General features: G+C 53.6%; 1 protein-coding gene across 1 annotated transcript in view; it reads left to right on the forward strand.

Moving 5' to 3' along the window:
* The window catches only part of LOC125719013 (protein Jumonji-like), a 28,450-nt gene extending 15,971 nt beyond the window's left edge, over positions 1 to 12,479 (forward strand). The window contains 18 exon segments of the mRNA XM_048993416.1: positions 283 to 439; positions 1,053 to 1,255; positions 3,643 to 4,705; positions 5,439 to 5,929; positions 6,519 to 6,611; positions 6,768 to 6,886; positions 6,993 to 7,063; positions 7,478 to 7,592; positions 9,357 to 9,384; positions 9,386 to 9,463; positions 9,929 to 10,016; positions 10,019 to 10,036; positions 10,039 to 10,109; positions 10,675 to 10,805; positions 10,918 to 11,002; positions 11,004 to 11,102; positions 11,893 to 12,000; positions 12,097 to 12,479. Coding sequence (XP_048849373.1) covers positions 283 to 439; positions 1,053 to 1,255; positions 3,643 to 4,705; positions 5,439 to 5,929; positions 6,519 to 6,611; positions 6,768 to 6,886; positions 6,993 to 7,063; positions 7,478 to 7,592; positions 9,357 to 9,384; positions 9,386 to 9,463; positions 9,929 to 10,016; positions 10,019 to 10,036; positions 10,039 to 10,109; positions 10,675 to 10,805; positions 10,918 to 11,002; positions 11,004 to 11,102; positions 11,893 to 12,000; positions 12,097 to 12,279 — 3,201 coding nt within the window. The 3' untranslated portion in view covers positions 12,280 to 12,479.
* The last annotated feature ends 1,629 nt before the right edge of the window (positions 12,480 to 14,108 follow it).

The raw sequence follows: 14,108 nt of genomic DNA on the forward strand, positions 1-14,108 counted from the left end.
GAGACAGCGGCGCCTGCGTCAGTCTGTCGACGTTCCTGTGGGCAGACGGGCGGCGTCCGGTTCAGGACCCGAACCGAGGGGAATTGGCACTGAAGTGGGGCTCCGTTTGTAAGGATTCATCATCCCAGTTATTCGGGGGGGGGGGGTTAGCTGGTCTTGCTGGAGCGCCCCCTGGAGGAGAAGCCGGGTCGTGCCTGTGCATGGGTCCTCGCTTCCTCGTCTCACATACCCCGCCGCCACCCCATGTCCCTCCCCACCTTCAGACTCGGCGGCCCTGCCCAGCAGCATGGCCTCTTGGGGAGCTCCCAGGACGAGGACGAGCTGGCGGATGAGGAAGAGACTGAGACTACGCGGGCGGAGGCCAGCGTGGCGTCGGCGTCCTGCCCGTACACTCCGCGGAAGGGCAAGCCGCCTGGCAAGCAGGCCCTGAACGGACATGGTATGCCCTTACGCGCCCTCCCTGCCTCCGAAGGCTCCCGGGGACTGCTGGTGCTTCGACTCACTGGTGCCCTCTGCATTGTGGGCTGTCATTAAAAATAATTTAGTACTGAAACGTTTACTGGTGAGTCTCTGGGTTTTGGGGGTGAAGTGAAGGCCCACTAGTGGGTAGGTAACACCCTTGGGTCTGGGGATGTCGATGTGAAACCGAATGAAAGGGAATTGCAGTAAGGAGCAACAGGAGTGCACACTGTCAGTGCTGCATGCAGCTGCGGAGGGGGGGGGGGGTGCGCAGGACGCCACAGTATGCTCTGGAGGGGGGGGGACCTACGGCCGGAACTGTGCTCTGGAGGGGGTGTGTAAACAGTGTGATAAGAAATTTATGCAGATTCTGGTTTGTTGGGGTGTGTGCAGACAGGCCTGCTAACCCTTATTGCCAGTGCTGGTGGTGAAGCTGTTCTCCCCAAAAAGGTGTGATGGCGCGGGGGGGGCGTGTCACCCCGTGGACGTTGTCCTGGGGCTGAGGCCTGGTTCCCCCTGAACCTCCGGGGCTGACAGGGGGCATCGAAAGGCTGTTCGTGCCACTCATTCTCCATGTCCTCCCCCCCCTTCAGTCTTCAATGGCTACAGCAAGGCTTCGCGGGACAAAGAGGGAGCTGGCAAGCTGAAGGGCCGGGAGGCGACGCCAGTGAAGGAGCGCAGTGAGCGGCCAGACGGCCGCAGGGAACAGCCCACCCCTCAGGCTGGAGCCCCGGCCAGGGGGCCCTCTGCTGGCAGTGTGCCTTACAAGCGCACGGCTGAAGAGCTCCGCAAGCAGGTACAGCCCTCTGAGACCTCAGCCCCCGCCCCCCCCCCAAGTGTGACCACGTTCTTGCGTGTGCAGAGTGTGAGCAAACACAATTGTGTAGCGGTTTACAGTGTGTGATTGTGCACGAGCGTGTGCCGGGTCGCAGTGTGTGATTGTGCACGAGCGTGTGCCGGGTTGCAGTGTGTGATTGTGCACGAGCGTGTGCCGGGTCGCAGTGTGTGATTGTGCACGAGCGTGTGCCGGGTCGCAGTGTGTGATTGTGCACGAGGCTCTAACGGTGACCTGCAGGCTCGTGTTGGCACCATAGCTGCTGCTTCTTCTTCCTAAACGCCTTTAACGCGGCACTAACCCTGCAGCTGGCCTGTGAGCCTGGTGCCAGCTCTGTTCTCGTGCCACTCTGATGGATTTCTGTCCCTGGCTGTAGAGCCTGTGATCGTTGCGAGGGATGATTGTTTGCTGATCAGCAGAGGACCCGACACCTGCGTTTGGGTGCTTAGGAAGAGGTGATGATGATGCCCCCCAGGGCTGAGGCCAGTGTAGTGCGCTGTGCTGGGGGCTTTTTCCCTGAGCTGTACGGCACTCGAGTCGTCTCCCTCCCTCCTGCCTGCAGAGGAGGAGTTGAGGCTCCTTGTCTGCTCAGGGATCCGTGCCACACGTGTTTCACGTTAGTGCGCAGCCTTCCTGCAGCTGCCCATAGCAACAAATGACATCACCCCACCCCAGCCCACCCCACCCCCCTGGTGCTCACGTGCGGCACACTACACTGCTTGTTTTTCTTTTGGTTTCTCCCCCTTTCTTCAGGGATGTGTGATCTGGTCGGGAGTAACCGCCAGACTGTCCACACACACACACACACAGTGTGCTTTGCTGGGAATTACCATGTGGCGATGCTCGCATGTTTAGGTCGGCGTCACCCCCAGCTGTGTGTTTCTTGTTTTGAAATTTTTGTTTGTTTGCCGGCTCCGCGATTGTGCCGCGAGGCTGGGCTCACGTGCATGAATTCTCAGGAGGTTTATGAGGTAGTGTGAGTGAGCCCTCTACTGGTGAAATAGAGTAAGTTCCTTTAAAGCCTGAAAATAGTTCTGCCGTGGTAATATGTGGTGAAAAATCTAACGAAAGCATTGTTTATTGTTCTTACAGACTTGGCACAAAGTAAAGTGATTTAAGAATTAGTTGTTTTGATTGTTAAATTTGTTGAATATTTAATAAATTACACTCCTGGCCCCATTTTCTGTAGGACACCATTCTGTGGAATATGCTGTACTGACAGTTGTTTGAAATCGATTTGACACAATTCTGTGTCACAGAGGTGGCAGGCGTGTCCTCAGAACTGCCCCAAATAAAGGCACCTCCCCGAAAAGGTACCTTGTCCTGCCTGGACAACAAGCCGCAAGAATCTATTTGATCATTAGCCAGGTACAGTGATATCACGGAAGGGTAGGTCAGCTAATGCCTTGTGCTGGGGTGGGTGGCCACTCGCTGTGTCTGGGGCCTCACCTGCTGGGTGGGTTGATTAATGTGGCGTGCGCATGCAAGCGCCTGTCCCCCCCTCGCCCAGTAGGAGGCGGCGTGACGATAGGAGTCGTGTTACCAATCTTGTCTCTTTGTTGGCTGCCCCCATTTTGACACCTCCCTGGTGCGACATTCACCTCTGCGCTGGGAGGGCGTGTGAGGTAAGGTGGCGTTCCGGTGTGTGTCCATCGCATAAAAAGAAACTTTGTCCTCTGGGTGTGCAATGGTAGCCTGAGAATGACAGCCTGGTTCACTCAGGCCACTTAGTGGAAAAGCCTTTGGTTCCTACATGAAAGCTAAATTACAGAGCTTACAGCAAACCAAAGCCAGTGTAATTATTTTATGCTCTGGGATGTGATTCCGTTATAATAAACCACATTTTGTGTTTTGCAGAACATCTGGCATTACTAACATAAAATGAGAACATCTTTTTTTGAGTTGGAGTGTTTCTGAGAGCGAGCTGTTACTTGACTGATGGGGAACGCTTTGTTTTTCGTACTTCATAAGTAAAAATCGTTGGCGTCCCTTTAAACGGTGGCCTTTTCCCTGTGATATCGTACCCGTGTGCAGACACGTGGCTTCTGGGCTGGTACACGCTGGCTGTAAAGTGTTAAAATTAGTCGAGCTTTAGCTGAAGAACAAGATCTTCCAAAAGGATGCATCTGTACCACTGATGAGCCAAAATGTCCCTCGCCCCTCCTTCTCCCCGTCTGTCTCTGTTTCGCTCCTTAAACGTTTGGTACTCGTCACAGTTTGATCTGTTAGCCTCTTGTTTCATGAGGCCGAGTTTAACCCCGCGTGTATCTCCCCGGGGGCTTTCTCGGAAGTGGAGGAGCTCCGTTGTCCTTGACGTTGTCTTTCGCTTCCCCCCGGCAGCCCGGCAGGTTTCCAAGGTGAACGGACTCACGCGGGGACCCCCTGCCGTCACACACACAGCCAGTGCCAAAAAAACGAAGGACTTCCGTCTGCCGTCCAAAACTGTGAAGTGCACACAGGCTGCGAGCAAGGCCCGCATCACGCACACCAAAGCCAAGGGGGCGCTGGTCAGGAGGTCCAGACTGAACCACAGCAAACACGCCACGCTCCACAGACCGCCCCCAAGGAAGCACTACCACCCCGGCAACGGCCTGCCCCACTCCAACTCAGGAAAAGCCCAAGGTAGCAATGCAAAAACACGCAAACAGGTGCTATTGTCCAATGGGGCGCACAAGCTGGCCAACGAGGGCGGCGCACGCCTCAACGGACGTCTCAACGGGCAGCTGTTCCCCAAAGACGGCATCCCCCAGGGCCGGGAGGGTCTTCGCAACTCCAAGAGACGTCTGGCGGCAGCGGGGGCCACGGTCCAACTGCTTCTGGAGAGATCCAAGAAACCGAAGCCTCCTGCCCCTGCCCCCGAGGCTCCCGGTGAGGCAGCTGTGCCCAGCGGGGCGGCAGTGCCTAATGGGCATGTCGCCACGGAGACGAGCATGCCCAGCCCGGAACGCCAGCGGCCCAGGCGCTCAACTGCGGGGCGGCTCATGTTCAGCCGGCACTCGCAGATCTCCAGCGTGGCACCAGCGCCGCAGCAGGCCGCCCCCGACCACTCTTCTACCTCAGCCCACGAGCCGCCTCGCGTCCAGCACAAGCAGGCAGAGCCCCGGGCCAAGACCGGCTGCCCCCCCATTACGGAGGTGCTGGTGCTGCAGCCCAACTCCACCGAGTTCCAGGACCCGCTGGCGTACCTGGACTCGGTGCGCGAGCAGGCCGAGCCCTACGGGCTGTGCCGCATAGTCCCCCCGCCCGAGTGGCGGCCCGAGTGCAAGCTGAACGAGGACATGCGCTTCGTCACGCAGGTGCAGCACGTGCACAAGCTGGGCCGGCGCTGGGGCCCCAACGTGCAGCAGCTGGCCTGCATCAGGAAGCACCTGCGCTCTCAGGGCATAACCATGGATGAGCCGCCCCTCATCGGTGAGTGCCGGAACCTTCCGCAAGGCCGGGCTGTGAGCACACCCGGGATCGGGTCTGGGTTCCAACTCCCTCCCATGGAGGTGTCCTGTGTGGGGAAACGCCCTGTGCTTTCAGGAAGGAAGCTGAAAATCGAGAGTGGGAAGCATTTTCCTTAGAAGTGTCTGTCTGTCTGTAGATATCGGATAAGGAGCAGAGTATATGAATATTAATCAGCAGGGTTAGGGTTAGCTATTAATGAAGGTTCCCCTTACAGTAAATTCATTTTTCCTCACTGTTCTGAGGGATTCTATACTGTGGTGTAGGGCCTGTTGAGTATGCGTGTGTGTGTGTGTTTCTGTCCTGACCCCTTCACCCAGGCCCCCTCCTGGCTCACTCTGAGTGATGGATTCGCTCGTGTGGACAGGGAGTGTCTCCGTGTGGGTTTCAAAGGCCCCAGCAGGGAGTCTGGGAGAAACGGGACCACGTGGGCAGTTTGGGGGGGGGGGGTCCTTATATTTGCCAAACCGTTAAATTTGGCTGCCCCCTTGGGTCAAGCTGCCTTTCAAGACATGACATGTGATCCAGCCAGCACCACAATCCCGCAGATTTGCTCTGTCATTCGATACACGCACAGGGGGCGGGTTTATCAGTGTTTTCTCACCGCTTGCACAGCTGGGAAGGTGAATGCGTGTCCCGGGACGGTCTGCCCCTGCCCTGCCTCCACATGATCTCAGTCCTCCATTTCCTGCAACAGGGGGCTGCGAGCTGGACCTGGCCCGCTTTTTTCAGCTCATCAATGACATGGGCGGAATGCAGCAGGTAACGGACCTCAAAAAGTGGAGCAAGCTGGCGGACCTGCTGCGGGTGCCACGCTCCGCCCAGGACCGGCTGGCTAAACTGCAGGAGGCCTACTGCCAGTACCTGCTGTCCTACGACTCGCTGTCAGCCGAGGAACGCCGGAGGCTGGAGCAGGAGGTGCTGGCCGAGAAGGAGAACCTAGAGCGGCGGCGGGGGCCCCTGGAGGGCCACTCGGAGAATGCGCATCGCTCGCTGGCACTGCCGCGCTACGAGCCCAAGAACGGCCTGGTCAACGGCATGGTGCACAAGGACGGCCTTCGTGGCCGACTCAAGGACGCCGTGGACGCCCTCAAGATGGGTCGGCGCCGGCTGTTCGCTCAGGAGAGGAAGGCTGATGAGCAGGAGGACCGCGGCATCCTCAGCGATCAGCACAAGTGTATTTACAAGGTGAGCATAGTCCATGTTCCTCCTACTTCCCATAATGCATTTCACACCGCGGGAGCACGCATGCAAGAACTGCACAAATGACCATTAAAAAAAGTTGCGTGTTGAACTGTGGGGCTTCCTTTGGAGAAGTAGTGAGTTTCTAGAAAGTTCCATGAGCAGCCCAGAAGCCAACCTTCATCTCGTGTTTCCCATAATGCATTTCTGTGCTCCAGAAGCGTCCAAGTATGATCTATATATTTGGCAAAGAACAAAAAAGGCCTGCAATCTTGAACCGTGGTGCTTTGAGGAGCAGTGTGCAGTGGGGTTCCCCCTAGGCCCCCCACCATGTGTGTGTTTGCTCTGGTGTCTGTCAGAGAAACAGGGATGTAATGTAGGTCAGCGAAAAGATCTCCTAGTCATCTTTCCAGGCTTTGTGGTCGGCAGACTGTCCTCATATCAGCAGCAGACAGGATCCACATTCGTTTACAGTGTTACTCCGAAACGTAGCATTTGGCTGCGGCTCACTGCGCCAGTGCTGCCATAGCCTGCCGACGGCGTTCCCCGGACCACGCCCACGGCCCCCCTGACTCGTTTGTCTGCCCCCCCCCAGGGCCGTTCTGTTTCCTTGACCACCTTCTACCGGACAGCCAGGAACACTATGAACATGTGCTTCAGCAAGGAGCCCACGGCCGCCGAAGTGGAGGTACGGCTGCATGTGCCGCCAGGCTTTCTGCCCTGCGCCTGCTAATAAGCCATTAAAGCCTCCAGTGTGACTGGAGAGAGCACGGCGTCCCGGTCTCTGTACGGTTCTAAATGGATGCCTTTCCTTTTGGCGTTCCTGTCTCTAACCCCCCAACAGCAAGAGTACTGGCGCATCGTGGAGCAGAAGGACTGCCATGTGGCCGTCCACAGCGGGAAGGTGGACACCAGCACGCATGGGAGTGGCTTCCCCGTGGGCAAGTCGGAGCCCTTCTCCAAGTGAGGAGCGCCGCTCGCCTCCTCGCCCGCTCTCCCGGGCCGCTCCTGCCTCGCCGTTCGTGCCGCTTGACCGTGGAGCTCACTAACCTGGCCTCTGTCCCCACAGACATGGATGGAACCTCACAATCCTGCCCCACAACTCTGGGTCCATCCTGCGTTACCTTGGTGCTGTGCCTGGTAAGGGTCGCCGTGCACAGCTGGCTCTTAGCCGTTCACCCCCACCCCCCATTCTGAAGCCTTGCTCTGCATAATGTGCCGGGGGGGGGGGGCTTTCCCAGCATAATTACTGACCCTTTGTGCATAGGGACTGCATGAGGATCCAGCCACTAGTGGGGGTGACTGAGTGTGAAAGTATGGTGTAGATGGTGCGGAACCAGTGCTGCTCTGCCATAGGGCCGTGGGGGGGGGTGTGCTGGACTGCAGAGCTTATCCTCTGGGACCCCCGGCCGGGGACAGCTTGTCACTCTGGGACTGCAGCACCGAAATTAGCCTCCATCTCCACCCTCCATCTGGCTCTGTTTGCTCTGCTCCTAAACCTACTCCTGCTGGAACCCCACTCAGCTGCCCCCCCCCTCCCCCCTCTGTCCGCAGGGGTGACCGTCCCCTGGCTGAACATCGGCATGATGTTTTCTACCTCATGTTGGTCTCGCGACCAGAACCGCCTTCCGTTCATCGATTACTTACACACAGGTGCAGACTGCATTTGGTAAGTGTTACCCGCCCGGGGGTGGTCGCCTCTCCTCCGCGCAAAGTAAAGGTCACCACCACGTTTCAGCTTTAGATCAATAAATGCTCATTTCTAACACACAGCCAAAATGCTACACGTCTGCCGGAGCGCATATGAAATGACGTTGGCCGCCCTGGAAGGTCGGAGGCTGGGTAGCAGGGAGCCGCTCGGGTTGGATACTGGCTGATAATGTGGACCAGTCACTGGTTATGCTGGGAGGTTTAGGGCAGTTTTTAATGTAATCCTATGTCACACCCACTTGGCTCTGAGTGGAAAGGAGACCACACCAAATAGCTTTTTAGCTAAAATAAGCGGTTTGGAAAATGAATGAATGGATGGATGGATGGATGTATTGATCAAATAGGCCAATTTACAAAGAGGTCAGTAGTAAGAGACAAACAAAAGTATGATGGAAAATCAGTAGGTGGCATAAGGAAGTCAACCCATGAATAACACAAGACCAAAGCAACCCCCCCCCCCTTTTTTATCTGGCTCTCCCAAGGCTGTTTTGTCTTCCATCTCAGCAGCCTTAACCCACTGGGGTCTGGGGGTAGGGAACACACTTTCACTGCCTGGGGCATGGTCACACACATCATTCAAATATCATAAACTTAATTCATGACAAATTATTTCTTATATATTTGTTTTGGCATTACACTCATCTTAATTTTATCTTAATTGATATATTGTAAATATGTCAGATTTATGTGACGTTTTTAATTTGACATTGTAATATGCAGTTTTGAGCACTTGCAGAAACATTCTAAAAGTACATAGTAAGCGATGGTGGCAGTTTGTTTTGATCCCAGATATATGATCACCAAAGTGGCTACATGAAGATGACTAAATGGTGTGGTTGCAACATTCAGTTGGATAAATAAATAAGAACTCATGTCACCATTTCTGGGCTCCTTTCATTGAATATGTAGTAACTTTCATGTGTCTGCATGAGCCATTCACACCTGGCCACACCCCCCCCTTAATGGTGCTGATAGGGATGTATCTAGATCGTGTTTCACTGTTGTGTTGTTCATCAGATTACCATGCAAATGCGATTTGAATACGAGGTAATGCGGCTATTTAGAATGCAAATAGAAATCTTCAAGGTGAGGGCTGTACTACATGCCCTGATGCAGGTAAGACAAAGTAAGGTGACATGGTTTACTTTTTTGCCTGATTGAACCTAATTTTACTAACTTTAATACTTCCGACAATGGACGTTTGAAAAGAATTATGGATTTAGTCTGCGTTTTTTTTTCATGATTCTACATGAAGACGTAAGCGAGATTATAAACTGAGATAGACGAGAAAAATACGCTGCGTCGCCGACGATACACGTGTCCCCAGAGGGTTAATCAGTCACCGGGCCACACCAGTGAGTGAAACCTCCACTCTACCTGCAAGCAATTACAGGGAAAGCAAGGGAGTAGCAACAAACAAACAGGAGAGGGTGGAGAGGCTGGTAGAGGCTGACATCCTACCTGCCCAAAATGAACGTCTCGTTTGTTAGCCCTCGAATAAGGAAGCCAGTAAGTGTGTTGTGACGGCATCCCAGAAAGTCACGGGTTTGTGGGAATCAAGGAGGTTTCCATCTGTGGGTTTTCACTTCAGTCTGTCCGTTTAAGCCAATTTCTGTTGAGAGGCTCATTGTCAGAAGGGGGTATTTTTGTGTCTCCCACATGTTTTTTTCTTATCTCTAGTGGGTAGAGGGTTGGTATTAAGAGAGGCTCCCCCCCCCCACAGGTATTGTATTCCTGCTGAAGAAAAGGCCAAAGCTGGACAAAGTGGTGCACACCTTGCTGCAGGCCAATGGTACCCCTGGGCTGGAGATGCTGGAGAAGAACATCATGGTGAGGAGATGTGCAGCAGCTTCTGGGGCATTAATGGGGGGGTGGATCAGTCTAACGACCCTAACCCCCCCCCCCCCCCCCCCCCCCCACACACACACACACAGTGTTTCCAACAGCTTTTTCTAGCTGCAGCTGCTCGGCTGTCAGGACGAGGAGGTGTAGGTCCTTCTCGAGCTGCCAGCAAGACCTGGCATTGCCTCAGAAACCAGACAGATGCTAACAGGAATGTTTATTAATACCAATTATGCCTCCACAGCCCGTCTGTTCAACGTCAGGCTCTCTGTGAAGGAAAAGCCAGGCAACCTAAAGCAGACGCACCTCCTGGATGCTTGTTCATTCTGTTCTTGTTTTGTTTAATGTCCATGGTTTTCCGTGTATATTCAGTATGGATCAGGCTTTGTGAACCAGGGCCAACGCTGCACCGGAGGTTGATCTCGGTCTGTTTCCCCCCTCACCCCCCTCCAGATCTCTCCGGAGGTTCTCTCCCGCGAGGGCATCAAGGTGCACCGCACGGTCCAGCAGAGCGGCCAGTTCGTTGTCTCTTTCCCGGGAACCTTGTGTCCAGGGTCTGCTGCGGTACAGCGTCTCCGAAACCGTGCACTTTGCCACCCCCCAGTGGATGAACCTGGGATACGAGGCTGCTAAGGTGAGTCTAGCCTGCCGGTGAGTCTAGCCTGCTTCTCTGCTCAGTCATGGCTGCCTTTCATTTTTCCAGATGCCTGCAAATAGGTTATTTCAGTTTGATTTCATTGCATGGCACTTCTTATAGTAGGAATTGTTACAAGGCAGTTTTTATAGAATACTGTAGCTTATACCCACCCCCCCCCCAGAATAAAATTGCCCTGCAGCCAGGACAGGAGGCAGGAGTCCTCAGGCTATCAAGGTGCACTCCCCCATTTACCAATTGTAATTGTAATTTTAACTATTGCAAATTGGGCATTGTATTTTAAATTTAAAGCCCTTAATTATCTGGTTCAGACATACAGATGCTGGACTGAGGTAAAAAACTGGGGCAGGCTGGGAGCCCCGAGGACTAGATTGGGGGCTGTTAATTAGCATAATAATTAGAGGAAACCGGATGGCCGAACAGGAGCCAGGAAAGCTGGGAACATGACAGCCCAACTGCTGGGTTTGGGGGCTGCCGCGTGGACATGGCCACCCCTCTGCTGCCAGAACATTCCTGATACATGCCTCCACGATGCCCCCTTCAGGATCTGAAATGCCGACGCATCGCGAAACCCTTTTCCATGGAGAAGCTGCTCTACCAAATCGCCATGTTCGAGTCCAAGCGTGAGAACGGCCACGTTCTGGGCACAATCGCCACTCTTCTCAAAGATCTCAGGTAGGCGGAGCCGACGACTCAAAGCTGCCCGCTCCTGTTGTGGTCGGGCCGGAACAGAGCACTCGGCCGGTATTCCCCAAGGTGACCCCCCCCTGTGTTCTGCCCACCCCAGGGACATAGAGATGCGGCAGCGGCAGAAGCTGTACGAGGCCGGACTGCTTTCCTCTGCCCGCTACGGCTCGCACGATGGCACTCAGAGCACCCGGCGAGGCCAGGAAGAAGCAGCGCAAGTGGCTGGCACTGGAGTCATCGGAACGCCGATGCCAGACATGCCAGCACCTCTGCTACCTATCCATGGTGAGCCCCCCCCCCCGCCATGAGATGGACAGACCCATCCCACTGTGCTCTTTATGAAATGGGCATAGAGCCTTGGAGGGGGGGTGCGTGAGATCAGGACACACATACTCACCCGTCATTAATTGGACGATTCACTTAGTCTGTGAGGGAGAGACCAGGTGTTTCTGAGCTTGGTTAGTGAGCGAAGCTGTTTTGGTGTTTGTATCTTCACCTCTCCCATCTGTTATATGCTGAGGATGCTGCTAAACTCCTGCCTGATCCCCCCCCCCCCCCCCCAAAATCCCAGCCGTCCTCTTCAGATGGAGCACCACCAAGCCCATCACATTCCAACTCCTATACTGCCATAACATGGCACTATTATTATTTTTTTTTAATTTTCATCTTTTTACCAGTCTATACACCTCAACGTATTGCTTAGGCTGATGGGCCAAACCAAGATCCCCTCCTGGGTCTTCTGGGTGAAACACTGTTTTCTTAACTGCCAATTGCAAAATTGAAGAGCAGCTTGTTGGGGGAGTGGCTGAGCCTGAAGGGGCAGTTTCTGCTGATCTTGGCACCCTCTAAACGGGATGGCTGGCCTCCCCCCCGGCGGGGTAGGGTGTCGCGACACTTAACTGGGATAGAAGGCTCCTCACAGGCGGGCTTATCACCGCACCACAGCCGCCGCCGATCTCAGCGACTCGCATCCGGTTGCTTAGTGACCACAATGAGCTGATTATGTAGCAAAGGCACCGCAAATCCCCCCCCCCCGTCGATTTTCGCCCTGTTGATAATTCGCATGTGTTGGCAGGTCGTCCAGGAAAACGAGAATGTGGTCTTCTGCTTGGAGTGCGCGTCACACTATGTGGAGAAACACAAGTCCTGCCGGGGCCTGAAGATGATGTATCGCTACGACAAGGTACGGCATCGCGACGCCGCCGCGGTCTAGGTGCCGGCAGCGTTACGGTCTCCGAGTCTCTCTCATGTCCACTTTCTCTCCTCCCGGTTGGGACAGGAGCAGATTGACAGCCTGGTGGACCTCGTGTGCGGTAAGGCGATGAAGGGCCGTCAGAACTGTAACGGGGTCGTGCCGGTCAAGACGGCTGCCAAGCGCGGCCCGCGGAAGCGAGCGACGGTGGAGGTTTCCCGCTCCCGCCTCCCGTCCTCCCACCTGGCCAAAAGTGCTACGGGTTCCTAGTGAAGATGCCAAGAAGTCCCAGGGTGCTTTTTTTATTTGCTGTAACCCCCCCCCCCCCCCCCACTTGTCACCACTTTCTTCCTGCCAAGAGGAAGTTTTTGCACTAGAGTTTGATGTCATCCTTGTTTTTATGAGGTCTTCTTATGAGGGCCTAGCATTACATTGACATTTATGTGGCTGCACCTGACCCCCCCCCCCCCCCCCCCACCCCCACCCCCCCCCCCGGTCAGCAGACAAAAAGCCGCTCCCTTTAAGTGACACGGTCGGTGACATCACACACCAGCGCAGTCTTGCTCCGGTTCAGTCTTTCCTTGGTGGGGGGTGCCAACGTTATTTTCTGGGTGCTTCTGTCATTTATCCCCCCTCCCTGGGGAGGTGGTCATGGGAGAGGAGCCTTACATGGGGCTCCGCGCTTCAGGAAGGTTCCGGCAAGACTGGAGTGACCAACTGGACACGTGCAAAATGCCGCCCTGCCACAAGCGTGTGGAAACTGTGCCTGATTTTATTAGGACACTTTCTGTTGGTTTTTTTCGGTTTATTTTTTGTGCTGTTGGGTATTACTGTATATCAGACATCAAACAGGAAGTGCTGCGTGCTTAGTCCTGTTCAGCAGGAAGTTGTGGGTCCTTCCTCTTTAGATGTGCAATCTTATTAACATTCCATACATTTAGTCCTACAGTTTCATCCGTTCCGGTAAGCATTAATATTATTATTATCATTTTTAATGTTTGATTTTTATTTTGATCTGATGTGCTTCACAGGTAGAGCCACTAGGTCTGAAATGTGAAATACGAGAATCCCAGTTTTTTTTTTCCGTCTCTCATTTTCGGGTTTTCCAGATTGTATTATAAATGCCGAGAGATGAATGGACAAACAGCAGACCCTCTTTTTTTTGTACATACTCCTGTAAATTTCTTTAAATACTTGAGCCTTCTTGGGGTGTGGGGGGTGTTGATGAAGAAATAGCCTTACATTTCAGATTCTTCATCTAACAGGGTCGCTCTTGTACCATAAATAAGTGCTGCTTACGTCACGAGGAGAAGAAAAGAAAATGACATGAGCAGTGGCGCCCTTTAGTATTTCTAGCTTTACTTTTTTAAAGAAAGGGAAAATATTCACAAAAAAGGTTTTTACATTTTCATTACTGAAAATTACAACGATGTAGTAGCTACTCATGTTGCACTGAGCTTGCCAGTGGTGACTGTGAAGGTCTTACACCCCTGTGGTCGGTCGCTGTCCTTCACGAAGACTGAGCTGTTTTAGGATATTTAATGAAAACAAGAGTTGTGTTTTCAGACAGTGTGGTTGTTCAAGTTTTTAACGGCCTTACGATGTATTTTATTCCGAATTAGTTTTGTTGTCCTTTCTACGGTAAAACTTGCCTACAGTCCGCCGTCGTTAATTTATTAGCCCCGCCTCCTCCTCCTCCCCACAGGGAGACAAATGTTCATGTTGCTTATTGCCAGTTTAAATTTTTTTTTCCTCCCTTCGAGTTTGTACTTTTAAGGTTTAATAAACTAAAGGACGATTCACTGTCAGTTATTCCTAGACTGCTTTTCCTTTTCCTTTGCTCTCCCGCATGCACCTCCTCCTAGCACCGGTCTCCTATCAAAAAAAAAAAGGCACACGTCAGCACCACCATCGGGCCGTCAGCTTGCTTTAGAGACCTCTCCACCGCTTACTCCCATTTTACTGACTCAGGATTAATTTAAAAAGGCATATATCTTGGACACCAAAACAGGGTCCTACTTATCTCTGCCTGTACAGCCATACTATTATAAAGCAATCTTCTGCTTCCCGTTGCTGCCCTATCAGACAAGAGTCTATAT

This window comes from Brienomyrus brachyistius, chromosome 23 (assembly GCF_023856365.1).
Source record: "Brienomyrus brachyistius isolate T26 chromosome 23, BBRACH_0.4, whole genome shotgun sequence".
NCBI classification, from domain to species: domain Eukaryota; kingdom Metazoa; phylum Chordata; class Actinopteri; order Osteoglossiformes; family Mormyridae; genus Brienomyrus; species Brienomyrus brachyistius.